This window comes from Ursus arctos, chromosome X (assembly GCF_023065955.2).
Source record: "Ursus arctos isolate Adak ecotype North America chromosome X, UrsArc2.0, whole genome shotgun sequence".
Taxonomy (NCBI): Eukaryota; Metazoa; Chordata; class Mammalia; order Carnivora; family Ursidae; genus Ursus; species Ursus arctos.
In genome coordinates this window covers 78,042,326-78,058,747 of record NC_079873.1, presented here as the reverse complement: position 1 = coordinate 78,058,747, position 16,422 = coordinate 78,042,326, and the positions used below count along the sequence as shown (strand labels likewise).

Below are 16,422 nucleotides of genomic sequence, written 5' to 3'. Positions count from 1 at the left end.
CTAATTACATCAGATCAGAAGAAGTCAACTCCTTTGGAGTGACACTGGAAATAATAACAGGCCTTAGACCCATCTTAGCCTTTGGCTGTTATGTGTTCTTTGCAATAGCCTGGACCACCATTATAATGTAGCCTGAGTTGTGTTCTGCTGAGTCATAAGACCTACCTTCTGCTTATTTCCACCCTTCCTCCACCCACTACACCTCTCCCTCTGCCCAACTCCACTCCAGACTTCGGAGCTGTACTCACACTGCAATTTTTCCTTCACTTCTGTGCCACAGAGGCATGCAATGCCGGTCTTAAAGGACAATGCCCGCATCTTCCCACTGCGACCACTAGGTTTAAGAGAAGAGACTGAGAACATGAATATACGTAATAAGTTAACATCTTCGCATTAATTTCCCTCACAGAGTTGATCCCAGCAAGGCTCTGTGCCAACCATGTCCCAAGCTGAACTAAGTCTGAGTCCACTGTGGGAGCAACCACTTCTCACCATGCCCACTTCCGATGTCCCATTGGATTTCATCCTGGAGGCATCCAGGGGTACAAGTCCTTACCTATCAAAAACATTGAGGAGCCAGTTGAGACTCATGTCCACACAGAGTGGCACGTTCACCAGGATGCCTCTTTCCTCCTCCAGCCGTTCATATAAGGCAGTCAGGCAGTGAATGACCTCCACCACGTCCATCACGTGCTCACTGGTCTGCAGATCATGCTCATTGAAAATCTCCAGGGCTGTGGTTAAAGTTACCAGGTCCACTGGGAAGGGAAAGAGACAGGGGGAAAGGATAGCCAAAAGTAGAACTCCCAAGACTAGACAAGGAGTTAACACACACCAGCATCACCAAATCTGACTCGATCTCCAGACTAACCATTTGAAAGTAGGATACGAGATTGCCCTTCACTAAGACCCTCATCCCAAACAGGGGGATGGCAGCAAAAGGCCCCCTAAATTAACCCAAAATGTGTATATACCCCTATGTTCTTTGACATCAGTTTCAAGAAGATGGTAGGATGTGAGTAAATTCACTTCCTTTGTTGTATTAACTCCTAAGGGGTCAAATTCCATTTTAAGTTTCCTTGTCTTCACACACATTCCAGTAGCAAATAGGTTTGTCTGTGAACCTTGCTCTGAGACCCTAGATACCAGTTATTAAGGCTCAGGTATGCCTGGGTAAATGTGACATACCTCAGAAAGACTTTCTCATTACCCCCAAAGCTGGAATCAGCTTAGCCAGACACGCCTGGGCTGGAAAGTTTGAATGGATAGTGTCCCTGAGAAAGGTCAGAGAGCACGTTGCCCCCTAACCACTGGCACTTGCTTCAATAATTCTGCCATGTTCAATAACTCCAAGATGGCAAAGGAACACATGCTCCTGATGGTGCCAAATCTTGGGCTGGGATACTTTCTGCCACAGAACAGTTGCTCGACTGCTCATGTTGGGCAGGGACGGGACAAGGAGGAGGATAATTATGGGTTACTTTGGAAACAAGTCTGGGGTTTGGGGACAATGGAAGGCACCTGGAAAGAGCAGGTACCCACAGCTAGTATCTCCCAGTCTTTGGAGAATTCCCACCAAGCCAATCAACACTCTGGGGTTGAGGGGGGATAAAAATGGAAAACAGCCAACAGATGAGGAAGAGTAGGAGTGGGGTGAAGGCCATAGAGAAGTGCGATGGGAAACTTACAACGCAGTGCCTTCTGGACTCTGCGTAGCTTCATGGCAGTGCGATAAGCTGAGAACTTAATGTTGTTCAGATCAGCTGCAAAGAATGGGAAGAACCACACTCAGATCAGGGCAATGCAAATTAAAACCACAACAAGATACCATATTATACCCACCAGCTTGGCAAAAAATAAAAGTCTGACAATAGCAGGTGTCAGAAAAGACGTGGATAAATGAGGAGGGCTGGTGGAAGTGTAAACTGATACAATCACCTCAGAAAACGACTTGGCATTACCTAGTAAAATTGAACATTCACATATCCCACAACCCAGCTGGCTGTGTATCCTAGAGCAGTGATTTTCAAACATTTATTGACCAAGACGCATGGTAAGAAATTCATTTGACATCACGGTCCAATATGTACACTCATGTGTGCATGTATAAATAACTGAATCAAACATTTCAGGAAACAATACCTTGCTAAATTTGATAAAGTAAAAACATAACAAATCACTAGCAAATATGACTCTTGCTAAGGATCTGTCCCGCTTTCAAATTTCCTAGTCTATTCACGATGCACTGAAATGATGTTAGACCTGTAGACTGAAAAACATGCACAGAACGTGTGTACAAGAGCTCCTTAGCAGCACTGTCCTTTTCGTAAAGGACAAATGATAAACAACCCAAAAGTCCATCAACAGACTGGATGAAGAAACTGTGGTATATATAATGGAACACTCTACGGCAGGGAGAATGAATGAACTATATTCACAGGCATCAACACAGATAATATTTGCAACCTAATGGTGACTGTCTCTTAGTAGCCAACACTAAGGTGCATTAAAGTCACACTAATCATAGCCTGGACAGTGTCTTTCAAAGCAAATCTGGTTCACATCTCTGAGCATAATTCCCTAATGTGATGGTAAAATGGTCCAGGAGGAATGTAGAGTCTCCAGTTGAGGGAGGGGGTGCAGATGGGAAAGGAAGAAAGGTTGCTGGAGAAATGAGAAGGCACTCACTTCCACCCCCGCCAGCTTGTTGAATGGAATTCCCTTCTGTTCTTATAGGAAAAAGGCAGCTGTATAGATCTCCACCCTATACAGGAACCCCAAATTCTTACCCAGGGTTTGGTATAACTCAGTCATCTTGGGATGGTCCCAGCAAGTGGTCTGAGCCTGGTGGCTACAAACAGAAGCATCAATAATACCAGGGTCCATGCCACCCCCCACGCCTCCCCACACATGCATGCATCACTCAGTGATAGGTTGGATGCAAGGAGCTGCAGGGTCCCCATGAAGATCCCAAAGCACAAGCTTTCACCTTTACCCAGGTAGAATCTTGAGCTCTTGAGATGAGTAGGAGGAAAAACTGGACTGGTTGGAGGAATCCCAACAAAGGAGGGACAGGGAGAGGGAGAGGGAGAAAAAAAGGCAAGGGTGGGCGGGCAGGTGAATGACACGCTTCTAATTCAGATGGTCACTCACTTGATGTAGTAGGGAACTTTATTGGGTGATATTGCTCTTTCCCAGGGAACCTGCACAGAGGCTGGTAAAGGAGAAGAGAAAAAGAAAGCAGTTGGCCATTTATGCTCTTCAGGCCCCCGGGGACTCCCCTGCTCTATCCTCCCAAATAAGTGGTCAAGCCCAAAAGGGGATGCCTGACTCGCACTGCCAGCTCTTAACAGCCCCTGAAGGTGGGGCAAAAACCGATGAACGCACTTCTCTCCTTGATGTTAGGCCAAGGGAAGAAGAAATTGTCATGGATACCCTCATGTTTCAGAGATGCGGCAAGGGGCCTGAGCAGGAACACCTGGCCTCAGCCACCCTGATGATCTCTTCCCTGAGCAGCCGGCCATTTCTACCCATTCAGTGCTGCTGTGGAGACGAAGTGGACCCTCGAAGCCCTTCCCCCACGAGGTCAAGCTTCTCAGTTCTGCAGGACAGTGGGGAATGGTGTTGCCCATTTCTCTCTGGAGAGGAATTCTGGAAAAGGATGCCCTTCTCTGCTCCGTGTCTTTATCTTCCAGATGTTTGAGGAGAGGCTTTGTGAACTGGCCAACCTCCTCACTGCAGTTTTCCTGGGTATAAGAGCCCACTGGAGGTATAGCTGCACGCCAGTGATTATAAGACAAGAGTTCTAACTGCCATTAACGTTTATTGAGTTCCTACTACAAGCCAGAGACTCTGCTGAGTGCTTTGTGCACACAGCTGATTTTCATAGCCATATATTATCACCATCTCCCCTGCTGCCACCCCGACCTGGATCACCATAATCCCTCACCTGGATGATGACCATATGCTTCCTAACAGGTCTTCCTGCTCCTGCTCTTGCCCCCAACACTCTGCCTCTGCCAGATGATGTCATCTTTCTGCTCAAACCCCTTCAAAGGCTCTCCATTCCATTTAGAGTAAAATCCCAAGGTCGAACCATGCCCTACAAGGGTCCTCAGTGCTCTGGTCTCCAGCTACCCTTCTGATCTCCCACTTTCTCCTCTCCTTATTACTTCTACACCAGCCTCCTTCCTGTTCCACAGGCATGCCCCTGTCTTAAGGTCCTAGAAGTTGCTGTTTCCTCTACCTGGTGTGCTCTTCCCTCAGATATCCACGTGGCTCATGCCCTCGTCTCCTTGAGGTTTCTACTCAACTGCCCTGCTGTCAGTGAGGTCTTTCCTGACTACCCTATTGAAAATTGCAATGCCTCCTTTATCGAGTCCAGCACTACCTTTTCATGCTTTCCTTGCTTTACTTTCTTTCACAGCACTTGTCACCAGTTTACCTTATATATAGTGTACTGGTTTGTTCACATTCTGGCTTCCCTTACTAGTGGATAAGCTCTGCAAGTCTAAAGACCTTTGTATATTTCATTCACTGAGGTAGCTCTAGTGCCCGAAACACTACCTGGGCCCATGTTAGGTCCTCAATAAATGTTGTTGAAAGAATGAAGTTATTTAACTCCCATAACCCTATGAGTTAAGTAATATTTTCTCCTCTTTTTACATATGGGGAAAATTGATGGTCAGAAAAGTTAAGCTATTTTTTTCAAGCTTGCCCAGCTATTAAGTCAAAGAGCAGTGACTCAGACCCTGTCCTCTCTGACTTGAGAGCCTGTCCTTTCAACTGCTATACTGCTCTGCTTTATCCTTACTGCTTCTTGGATGCCAAGATATACTGGGCTCCTACCAGGCCCCCAAGGGACAAGAGTAGACTCTCTTGGAAGATATTTGAGGCTCTGCTAAATGAAGTCTAATTTGTCTCACGTACAGGAGAGGAAGTGCTGTGACCCAGGCCCGAAGTCCCGGTGGGCATCCTGGAGCTGCTTAAGCCTCTCGCCAACTGACACCTACGGAAAGAGGCAGAAAGTCAGTGAATCCATTCCAGATATTTAGTGTGGGATTTCCAGGTGCCTCTGGAAATCTTTGTGAAGTCCTTTACAAGCTAGCTCCTCTCTGGTTCTAGCTCCTCCCATGGTCGCCCAACTCCTAGCCCTTCTGTATCACTCCCAAGGGTCAGGGAAGAGTATCCTTAATTCCAGGCCATAGTCACTCCTCATCTGCCCCTGTCCACCCTTAATGCCCACATTTAGACAGGCCCCTCTCAGATCTTCATTCAATTACTCCCTGCAGCTTAGAGGTTGAGAAGCCTGTTCCCTGGCCCGAAATGCTCTACTATTCTTTTCCCATGTAGGTCCCACTCTAAAGCCCCTTCACTTCCTTTTGGCCTGAAGAAGATTTCCCCCAAGCCTAGTTATAGCAAAGCTCTTCCCTATGGCTCACTCAAGCTTCTCTTCTACCTGTAGCTGTTTCCACCGGACATTGATCTGCTCCAGGGCTCGGGAATTCTCCATTGACAAGTGTACATCAGAAATGGCGAGTTGATGGGCCAGATCATTCACCAGTTTCACTCCATCTTTCATGGGGGAGAATTCTTCTTTGAATAGCTATAGAACCAGAGCCCAAGTCCCACAGCAAACAGAGAGTAGGAAAGAGGAACCATTAGTCATTCTCCTCAATTCCTCCCTCTTCACCCAAACAGTTTCAACAGCACAACCCAGGTTCTTGCTATTAGGGGCCATTTGGACTCAAGTATGGGTGGCCACTGTCCTTATTCTGCTCCTTTCCCACTCTCAGAAAACACCAGGGAAATAGAAGACAGTGGAAGGACCGAGGAGATTCCAGCTAAACCAGCCTCCAAATCCAACACATAAACTGGGAAAGGCTCAGTTGCAAGTCTGGGCCAACAATGAAGTTTCAGTAGCAGGGACTGGGAGGAATGTCAGGTCTCAGGGTGGACCATAGCCAGGTTAGGGGTCTGCATACCTTAAGAGCCTGGATGTGCTCAGGGAGTGAATCAATGAAGAGATCCCCAATGGGCTCCCATGTGGCACGGACTCCCTCAGCCTGGGTCAGAGTATTGCTTAATTCCTCCATTGCCCCTTGGATCTCCAACAGCTGCTCCAGAGTGCGCTCGATGTGGCGGTGCTGGTCCACACAGCGGGCTGTCAGCTTCTCCCATAGTTCACTGGCCACTGTTGCCTGCTTCCACACAAAGCGGCTAAGGTTCTGGATCCGCTGTCTGGGCGAGGTATCTGTAAGAGCAAGCAGGAAACCAGGTCAGGCCAACCTGGCAGAGGCAGCGCAGGGAACAACAGGGACAAAGATAGACCTTTGTAAAATGTGCATGTGTGCGTGTGTGTGTGCGTGTGTGTGTGTGTGTATTTAGCACTATGCGGTTTATCACACGTGTAGGTTCATGGATCCCCCACCACAGTCAGGAGACCATGTTGTTACTTTCCCCCTGCTATGAGGACTTCCTCATATTCTTAAAAAATGGGCAAGGTAAACAGTGAGTGAAATATTTTAAGAGGCGTGGTGAGGTAAGTCATCCAGAGTCCTATTCACATGACTCTAGAATGCTATTTTGCATTAGTGTCTGCTGCCCACTTCCAATCAAAGAAGGGAGGCATTTTATGCCCAGGAGAGGTTAGCTTAACTTGCTTAGCTTTTCCACCTAGGCATCTAAATTGTAGGTTTCTTCTTCCTTCCTCAGATTTCCCCTCAGGAGTAGATTCAGACCCCCAAAACTCCAGGCTTGTCCTGAGGCCCACTGGGCAGTAAATTGACTACTAGGGGCTGGAAGTAAACTGAGCGAGTCAACAGCTTTAACAAAGGGCTCAATTAACAAAGGGTCCTTCCAGGTTATTCATAGCCAGTCTTGAAAGGCTGAGGACTCTTCCTGGAGAAGAGGGCCTGCTGGGCTACCACTCACACCTCATCACCATGAATTCCATGCTGCTACCTTATTTGAACCTAGACCTAGAGTGGCCTACTCTACTGAGGAAAGGGACCAGAAGTCACCAGGGTCAGTAGCAAAGACCCACAGTAAATTTTCTCCTGAAATGTCATCACCAAGATTTTTAGATTTTAGAAAGTTTTTTTTATTGATTAGCGCATCACTGCATGTCTATGTTGGAATGAAGCAGTACGTTTTTAAAGGACACACTACCATTTTTATTCACTGAGTCAGCTCAATGCGTTTGAGTCTTTTGTTGTTGTTTTCCTTTTTATGTCTTGTTAGAAGGCCACACATGATGCTCTACAGAGCCACATACACCTTTGGCCCACACATTGGTCTCCCCTATTCCAGGTTTTGTTCTCTTTGCTTTTTCCTGCAATGTGAATCTTGCTCCTTCCCAACTTTGGACCCCTAAGAGAAAATTATCCTCCTAGATAACAGCTGAGAAAATGAGTTTGGGGAAGGCAGGAAGGTGTTTAGCAGTTCATAGCTAAGAAGAAGGCAAGAGAGAGGAAGACCACCCACCTTTGCTCTCAGAGCGAGGATCCTCTAATTCCTCAAATGGGTGCTGGGACAGGAAGGCCTGAGCTGACTCCAGCACAGAGTAGATATAGGGGCCCCGACTCTTGACATCTTCCATAAAGGCCTATGAAGTTTAGCAACATGGTCAACAGGGAGGTAAAATTGTTCGATTGCTTTAAATTCCATTCTGCAATTGACAACCTTTCTTTTCTTTGGTGCAACTTGATCCTTTAGCATTATCATGTATCTTCTGGCTACCCAGAGAAGGGTGCAGTCCTCCCTATAGGCAGAAGAATGACTCTGACACTGGGAGGTCTATTTAGCATGAAATGGGTCTGGATATGCCACAAGGTAGAGAAAAATGTGGACATCTGGGGTTGGGAAACTTGGTTCTCTGGAAGACCCAGAAAGTCCCCCTTTGAGGGGCTTAGAGAAATCAAAACCAGATAGGCAGGATTTATATTATAATTTTTTTATTTTTTTAAAGATTTTATTTATTTGACAGAGAGAGAGAGAGAGAGCACAAGCAGAGGGAAAGGGAGAAGCAGACTCCCCGCTGGGCAGGGAGCCCGACATGGGGCTCGAACCCAGGACCTTGGGATCATGACCTGAGCCAAAAGCAGATACTTAACCGACTGAGCCACCCAGGTGCCCCTATATTATAATTTTAATTAAATTTTTTCTTGAAATATAAAGAAGAGTACACAAATCAAAAGCGTGTAGCTTGGGGGAATTTCCATAAAGTGATTCCATATCTGTAATCAGTACTGAGATCAAGAAACAGAACTCCATCAGCATCCCAGAAGGCACACTCAGTGGCCCCTTCTGGTCACTATCTCATCCTTCCGCCTTAGGTAACCACTGTCCTGACTTGTAATGGCACTGATTAGTTTTGCCCATTTTGAACTTTGTATAAATGGTATTATACAGTATGTACTCTTTTTGTTTCTGGCTTTTTTTCACTAAACATACTGTTTTAAGAGTCATCCATGCTATGGCATGGAGTTATAGTTTATTTTCTTGCTGTGCTATATTCCATTCTGTATCCACCTTTTAAACTGAGATAATTGACATACACGATAGTATAAATTTCAGGTATACACCATATTGATCTGATACATTTATATTGCAATACGATTGTTATTGTCGCCTTAGCTATACCTCTGTTGTATCACATAAGTATTTCTACTAGTGCATTCTGTACTCATCTTTAAGAAATATCTGTTGCTAGTTTATGATTATAAGAGGCAATATATGTCACAGGAATCTTAGAAATGTCAGAAAAGTATGAAGAAGAAAATTAAAAAGGACTCGAATTTCATCACCTAGCATTAACCATTATGAACTTTTCGATATAGTTCCTTCTTGGGTTTTGTATGTGTGTATACATGTGCACACATCCATATAGATTTTTGTACAATTGAGATCCACCTGTATATAGCTTCATATCCTTTTTTTTCACTTAACATTATATTATGTTCGTTTTCCCATGACCCCACTGGAAATTGGGGCAGGATTTGAAGGGAGGCCAATTTTTGATGAAAGGACTAGGGAGAAAAGGTTTACTTACTCTGGCGGAGTGTTATTCAAAAATCAGTAAAACTGGATCCAGCCTCCTGTTACTTCAGGTGTCTAAGCAGAGGCTAAGTACTCATCTGTCAGAATCTTGCAAAAAAAAATCCCTTCCCAGCTGAGAGGCTACACACCACAGCCTCCATAACTCAAACCTACCGCATGTGTCTCCTTCTCCTGTTGCACCAGGGCCACATCCCCTCGCAAGGGCAGCTGAGCTGACAATTCCTCATCTTTTTGGCTGAGCCAGTCAATAATCTCTTGAAGAGGGAGCTGAAGCTTTCCACTGTGGTCTGAGAAGGCCTCTAGGCGAGCGCTGCACACAAGGCGTAAGACCAGTGATTTTCAATCTTCTTTTTTTTTAAGCGACAAAACACTTTTCCCCCCAAATATTTATGTGAACTTTAATACATAAAACAGATTAAAGGGGAGCTGCTCTGGTTGAAGTGGGAAGAGGCCCGGAGCCCTTCCTCCTACTCAACCACAAAGGTTCCCAAGGCACCTTCACATGGAGTGCAGCACTAAAAACCAAGGGGTAGGTCCGTGGGGCGGGGAGCATCAGTGTGGACATCCATTATTTCAGTGTGTGCCCAGCGGCCCAGCATCAGGCTGGGAAGGGGAGGAAACTGAGCAAGGGCGTTGGGGGGACAGCAATCTGGTTGCCCTCTTGCCCTGGAGGAACTCAAATCATGTTAAATTACTCATCAACAGGGGCTTCTCAGAGCCTGCCTTCTGAGCAGAAAAGGATACAGTAAGTAGAAAGGGCAAGTCAGGTGACCCGTGGGCACTCACATGTGTGAGGGCACACACAAATATATGCAGCCCAAGCGTCCCAAAGGATGATAGCATCATAGGCTAGAGATTTGACATATGGAGGGAGAAGAATGCGCGCACTATAATCATCTCACTTTACCTTCCTCCACAAATGAAACGTGAGCTGAGGACCAAGTGGTAGGAAGCTGGAGGCCAGCCTAGGTACAGCCATCAAGCCCATTTCCCTTAGCTGACAATAATAACTATTCATTGCCTCCCTACCACCTGGGCTAAGCCCTTACCGAAATGATGGCTTCCACTAATTCTCAGAGCAACAACCTTATGAAGTAGAGATTACTATTGCCTAGGGAGGTTAAGTAATTTGCCCAAGGTCACACAGTTAAATCACTGGTAGAGCTATGATTTGAGCACAGGTTTATTTACTCCAGAGCCTGCATTCTTTCAACTTCTTTATGCCGCCTCATTCCAGCCAAAGCCTACCAACAGGCAGGAGTTTGGGCTTTGATAATAAGGAGTGGAGAGGAAAAGTGTGGGCGTAGGTTACATAGAGGGGTAGGGAGAAGAGGGACAACCGATATAGGAATTGACTTCATGCTCTTACTGATTTGCCCTCAGTTTGGGGAGGAATGGGGGAGCTGATAACCAATGGATGGGAGCCAAAGGCGTAAAAGGATGAGAAAGAGAGCAGATAAGATCTACCGAGATGGAGGGCAATTATGAGAGGAAGAGGAGGAGGGAGTAATCATATCCTTCATTTATACATCAGTGCTTTTAAGTTCAGAAAGTGTTTTCATATCTTATAAGAATCCTCATAACAACACTGTGAGGTAGTTAGGACAGTTCCTTCACTCGTTTTTTTTTTTTCCTTAAAAAAATGAAAGTGAAATTCAGATAACTCAAACCACATATCCAAGGTGACACAGCTACTTAAAACTGAGGCTCAAATCCAAGTCTCCTGACTTCTGACCCAGGGTCCTTTCCAAAGTCCAGAGAAGGAAAGGGAGCAGTGGATGATGAGGCTGACAAGAGGGTGACACACAGGCTGAGAGGAGAATGACAAATTGCAGCAGCGAAAGGAGCCCAACACTGTCCCAGCCAATTGTCTAAGGCTCCTGTTTCTAGGGGCCAGGCCTTACCGGAGGTTGTGAGACTTCTTTTTGATTTCATTCCAACACAGATTCATGGCTGGTGGTTCTAGGGGTCCAGCGGCACCAACAGACCCGTTGAAGAGCTTTGGGCTTAGGCAGGAAACCCCAGCACCATCCTGAGGAGGCGCAGGGGCGGTAGCAGCAGCTCTAACCTGGACAGAAACACAGACATCCTGCGATCCCCGGAGTGTGCCACACACTGGTCTGCACCAAGCCAAGGATGGGACAAATGTGAAAAAGGGGAGAGAAAGTCTCGTCCCAGGGTATGTTTGGGGGGGGTGTTAGATAAAGGAAGACTCCGTGGCTCTGTTCATTGCAAGGTCCTCTCTTGGCACAGGTCAGTCACTTTGAACTGCTGACTACTATCATTTTTCTCTTATTACTGTAAATTCTACCAAGACTACTTACTGTCCAGATAGGATTGTAGAAGTACTTGCTTTAGTAAGAGCTGCTCAGAATTGCCCAAACACTGGCAACCACAGCATTCAAGGTAAGCTGTAGGCTCATGCTTCAGTGTCCCACAGTTTACCCAACCTTCTAGAAAAGAAAGCTGAGAGGCTGCCTCAAAGATTCAGGGAGAGAGTAAACCAGCCAGAGAGAGCTATTGGTAATAGATGTCCCACTTCCCAAATGAATCTGGGCCTTGGTGTCCCCTCTCCCTCTTCCCACACCTGCATTTTCCACCAGTCAGGAAGCCTAGAAATCGTCCTAAAGAGCACTGTTCATCTTCCATGGGTTGAGAAAGAGCTAAAGCCACATATTTGATCCTGATCTCCAAAGAACTCTGACCAGAGTCAGCAGCTAAGAGGATCTGCCATAGAGCCTGCAAAAGGCTCGCCTTGAGCCCTCAAGCTCAGTGCCTATCACTTGCTCGCCCTGCAGGGTATTATAAGGTTTGGGGGAATGAGGGTTGTGCCAAATAGCCCTTAAGAAGTTAGCTACCTCTAGCACAGTGCCAAGACTGCCCAGCCAGGGGCAGAGGGGGATAGAGGGAAGGAGAGTATGGAGGAGGAAATCTCAGCCTGTGCCACTCAATCCCAGCCTGGGGAAAACCACCTGCCTGCCCACCTATCTACCTGCTTGCCTTTTGTAGAAAGAACATGGTTCTGGTGGTGGCTGAGACTCTTCTAGTGTCCCTTTCCCCCCAAACCATACTTCCTTCCCACACAAGGCTCTCCAGGCAATCTAGAAAACCAATCACCCCATTAAAACCACAGCTCACGGCCACATACTGAAAGAGAAGTGAGGGAGCAACCCAGCTCAAGGGCAGAGTTCTGAATTCTGTCACCCTGTGTCCCCGTGAGCTGACCCTACCTGTGCTGCCTGGGAACTCCATTGCAGGATTCGGCAGCTCCATGATTACCCCTCAGCTCGCATCCAGAATCAGTGCCTCGCGAGCCGCAGGCAGAGTCCCAACAGGCTCTAAGCAGGCTCCCTCAGGGAAGGGCAGCAGAGCTGAGCCAGGTCAGGAGGCGGGAGCTGTCACCCTGTTTGTTTACTGACCCCCCAGGAATCTGGAGGGGGCGGCTATGTCAGGGCTCAGCCGGTGAATCAGAGCTTTGTCCCTGGGGAATTCCAGCTCGCTCCCAACTCGGCCCGCCACACCGGGGCCAGGAGGGCCCTCCCAGGCTGGCAAGGATGGCGGGAGTGGGACTGGGCATTCCATAGTGCTGAGGAAGGGCACGCAGAGGGTAGTTTTTCTTGATCTATTTTCCCTTTCCACAGAAGACACGAAGGACTCACTGCCTCCAGCCCCTCCCCCCCACTCCCCTGAGATACAAGAAAGGATCAGACCACTTTGGTGACAAACCTCTGCTAAGCTATTTCCCCAAAGCTTGGCAGGAGGATGGGCTTGGAAATAAGCCGTCTTTAACTAAGTAAGTGTGCTCAGAGGAAGTAGGGAATGGGTGTAGCACACCTGGGGACAGAGCCATGGGAAGGCAGGATCAGGAAGTTGGGACAGCAGAAGATTCATCTAAGCCCACTGTGGAAACAAGGGGGTGCTCTGCCCTGCCTTTGGGAGGCAGGGGGGAGAGGAGGGAGAGTCATTTTCCACCCCCCAGACCTCTCACTGCACTCTAAGGCTAGGGGGAAAGAGATGGGTCTATGGGCAACCCTTGGACCTCTGCAGGGGTGGGAGAGGGCAAAATGGAACCCAGCAGCTCTGTGCAGGGATCCAGTGCGAGGCAGTCTCCTGCGTCCTGCTTGTGCTTCCCTGGACCGCTGGCCTGAGGGCAGGGCCCCTTCTGGAAGTGGCCCCTCTTCTTATTCTCCAGCAGACTTGCCTGGGGGAAAGGTTAACATTCCCAAGCTAGGTCCCCACCCCTCGGCACTGAGGGAAAACACTTCGTTTTTACCAAAAAGGGTTCTGTTCCCATCTTCATTTACCTCCCACAGAGTCTTCTGGGTTTTCCACAGTTCCACATTGTTTCCATGCTCAGGCCCACCTACAGGAATAGTTGGAGCAGCTGCCTGACCCTGTCTGGGGGTCTGGGGTGGAGCCATTCTGGATGGATGGGGGATGGCAGGCGATGGCAGGCCAAGAGCAGGGAGTGGCTCTAGCTCTGGGTCACAGCTTTGCTTATGCTGGGATAATTGGGCTCAAGTCAGTCTCACAGAGTCCCCTAGACTGGGAATGCCCCAGAGCTCGAAATGGCTCCTTGTGACCCAGCTACAACCAAGTTTTCCTGTTTCTGAGAGAAGCGCCCACGATGAACTGGGCTCCATCCATATTAAGCTTTCATTCCCTTCAGACTTCTTCGTTTCCCAAATCCCCATTTGGCTCCCTTACTATACCCCATCACCCTGTTCTCCCCTCGCAGTTCCCCCTTATATTCACAAGTCCCCCTAGCAGAGCCAGGCACATAATAGGCAAATAATGAATAACAAGCTTTTTTGTTCCCTACCATTGGCCTTCTATTTCTGGCTTTTGTGGCCAAGATGTTTGCTTCTCACCCCAATCCCTAGGGGGCTCTCTCCTGATCTCTTGAAACTTTAAGACAAAGTAAGGGCCATTGGGAAGGCAGAGCAGAAACTGAACAGTGGCAGAGGAGAGGGGTTGGTCTCACCATTCTTTATCACAAAATGAAGCTTCAGGTCCCTCTGCCGAAGTGGTGAAGCTTGGAGGAGGGGTGAACGACGTTCAGGGCAAGCGTTTTGGAAGGGCCCAGGCTTCTCAATCCCTTGACCCTATGTCAGTCCCACTCTGGGGAAGGGGTAGGTACAATGGTGGAGGCTAAGTTGTCACTGGCTTGAGAATATGTTACAGGCAGTAATTTCTCTCTGGTTAGATGTGGGAAGACACAGCTCAGGAAGACCAGGCTGTTAGGGCTCTCTGGACTTTTCCCTCATTGTTCTCTGCAAAGTGGACTCCCCAGCATCCACATTCTCCATCCCTGCTGCTATTCTCCCTCCCTTCCTCCTCCCTGTATATTCTACTGCTGTCTGCACCCCCAGCAGTGACTCAACACCATAGCCCATCTGGGAGATACTAGGAGACATAGTACTTTGTCACACCCTCATGGCCTCTGGACCCCAAAACATTGTAAGACAAGCCAAAATATGTTTATAGTTCCCCTTTGTCCCGTTAACTTTCCCATGGACCTCCCTCATTGTCAGGAAAGGGGACTACCTTCTTAGGATTACTGCCTCTCATACGTCCTCTGCCCACCCACCAACATGCATAGGCAGGAACACACAGCACCACCATTCCATTCCTAGGGCAGAGAGAGGAAAGGAGAGACAGGTATGAAGGTCAAGGGATCCTTAGTGGGGCTGAACCAGGAGCTGTAAGACTAAAGACTTGAGAGGAAGAGCCAATGGAAGGAGAGAGACTATTCTGTAGGTGAAGAATATGAAGTATGCCATAAAGAAGCTAAGGCAAAGGAAGGTCCTGCCTTGTCCTAGGTCACACCATTGAAGGGTCACTCTTCTGGGATCTCCCTTGGGAGGTTAACATGGAACTAGACCCCCTCAGCCATGGGGGCCCTGCCCAGCCCAATGCATTTCTTTGCCCTATGCCCCCTATAAAAGGCTTCATGAGTGATAAGGGATGAGCCAGAAGGAGGTTACAAGCCCTCCAAAGGGTTTCATGTATATAGAGAGTGCCCCAGAGCCTTAGGAAGCATGGACACCTACAAGAACACACACAGATCTTGTGTCCACCCTTTCTCCACAGGACTTTGTCTTGCTATCAGCCCCTTACCTGAGGCTGGGGGCAGGTGCTTCGGAGGCTGCTGCTGTGATGGAACTGGTCAGCTGCCCGCCATTCATGACATCGTGGGAGGGTATAAGGGCATCCCTGCATGACCATAGGTTGCATCAGAACCAAGGCTCATGGGGGGTGAGAATGGGCAGTGCACTGACCGTTGACCATAAGCACCTGGAAAAGTAATAAGGAGAGATTCAGAGTCAAGACCTAGAAAAAGACTATGAACCCAACACTTACCCAATGGTGCCTTGACCAGTTATGTAAATAAGTATTCAAAGCTTGCTGGTCTACCCAGTAGTTTTTCCCAGGCTGCCATGTACCACAAAGACTTTATTTAATTATTGACCGAAGAAGTATTTATTATTTATCTATTGTGCTTTGTGCTGGAGACACCAAGATGATTTGCTGTCTGAGATCTCACAGCCTAGAGAAGAAGGTGGGGGAGCTCGGGGTGAGGGGAGGCAGTCATATAAACTCATAACGATAATAGGAAACAACTAACTCTGAGAATGTGCAAAGATTTCAGAGAGATGGCATTTGAGATGAGTTTCAAAGGACAAGTAGATGTTTGCCTATGCAGAGAAGGGGAAAAAGGGAGAAGGATGTTCCCAGCAGAGGAACCCACCTTTGCAAAAGTGCATGTCACCAAAAAAAGCATAGCATGTTCAGAGCAAGCAAGTTCCACTTGGCTAGAATTTAGGAGGCACAGAGATGAAAAAGATATGGTGCTTGCCCCTGAGGAGTTCGCATATAGAAAGAATAGACATGGGAAAAATCAAGCCATAAAGTGCTACTTGCATTAATAATAGAAGTATTTATGGGATGGAGTGAAGGCATAGATGAGGTGAATTCTACCTGGTCATGTCAGGAAAAGTCTCCCTAGACGAAATACACTTGGGGTGAGCCATGAAAGAGAAATCAAGATTGTCATTAGGTGGGGGAGATAAGACAAAATAATAAGACAAAATAATATAATAAATATAATAAAAATATTATATATAGTATATAATATATAATATAATATGATATTATTATTATTATTCCAATCAGGATAAAATGAAATGTATGGTGTGGGAAGCAGTTGACGAGGTTGGCTGTGGCCAGATTGGGTCATGCCTTAAATAATTAGCAGAGAATTCTGGGCTTTATCTTGTAGACAATAGGGAGGCACTGAAGAGTTTAAGCAGGGGAGTGACTCGACCTGATTTGAATTTTAGAAAGAGCCCTCTGGCTGCC

The 16,422-nt window shown here is 47.3% G+C and overlaps 1 protein-coding gene across 1 annotated transcript in view; it reads right to left on the bottom strand.

The window, feature by feature from the left end:
• The window catches only part of DRP2 (dystrophin related protein 2), a 40,228-nt gene that overhangs the window by 13,777 nt on the left and 10,029 nt on the right, over positions 1 to 16,422 (bottom strand). The window contains exons 2-13 of the mRNA XM_026483564.4: positions 15,181 to 15,357; positions 10,965 to 11,128; positions 9,214 to 9,370; positions 7,486 to 7,606; positions 5,985 to 6,253; positions 5,459 to 5,605; positions 4,930 to 5,008; positions 3,154 to 3,214; positions 2,790 to 2,851; positions 1,689 to 1,763; positions 557 to 758; positions 249 to 334 (exon numbers count right to left, since the gene is read on the bottom strand). Of these exons, the coding sequence (XP_026339349.1) occupies positions 249 to 334; positions 557 to 758; positions 1,689 to 1,763; positions 2,790 to 2,851; positions 3,154 to 3,214; positions 4,930 to 5,008; positions 5,459 to 5,605; positions 5,985 to 6,253; positions 7,486 to 7,606; positions 9,214 to 9,370; positions 10,965 to 11,128; positions 15,181 to 15,297 (1,540 nt within the window). The 5' untranslated portion in view covers positions 15,298 to 15,357. The remainder of the gene's footprint in view (positions 1 to 248; positions 335 to 556; positions 759 to 1,688; positions 1,764 to 2,789; positions 2,852 to 3,153; positions 3,215 to 4,929; positions 5,009 to 5,458; positions 5,606 to 5,984; positions 6,254 to 7,485; positions 7,607 to 9,213; positions 9,371 to 10,964; positions 11,129 to 15,180; positions 15,358 to 16,422) is intronic.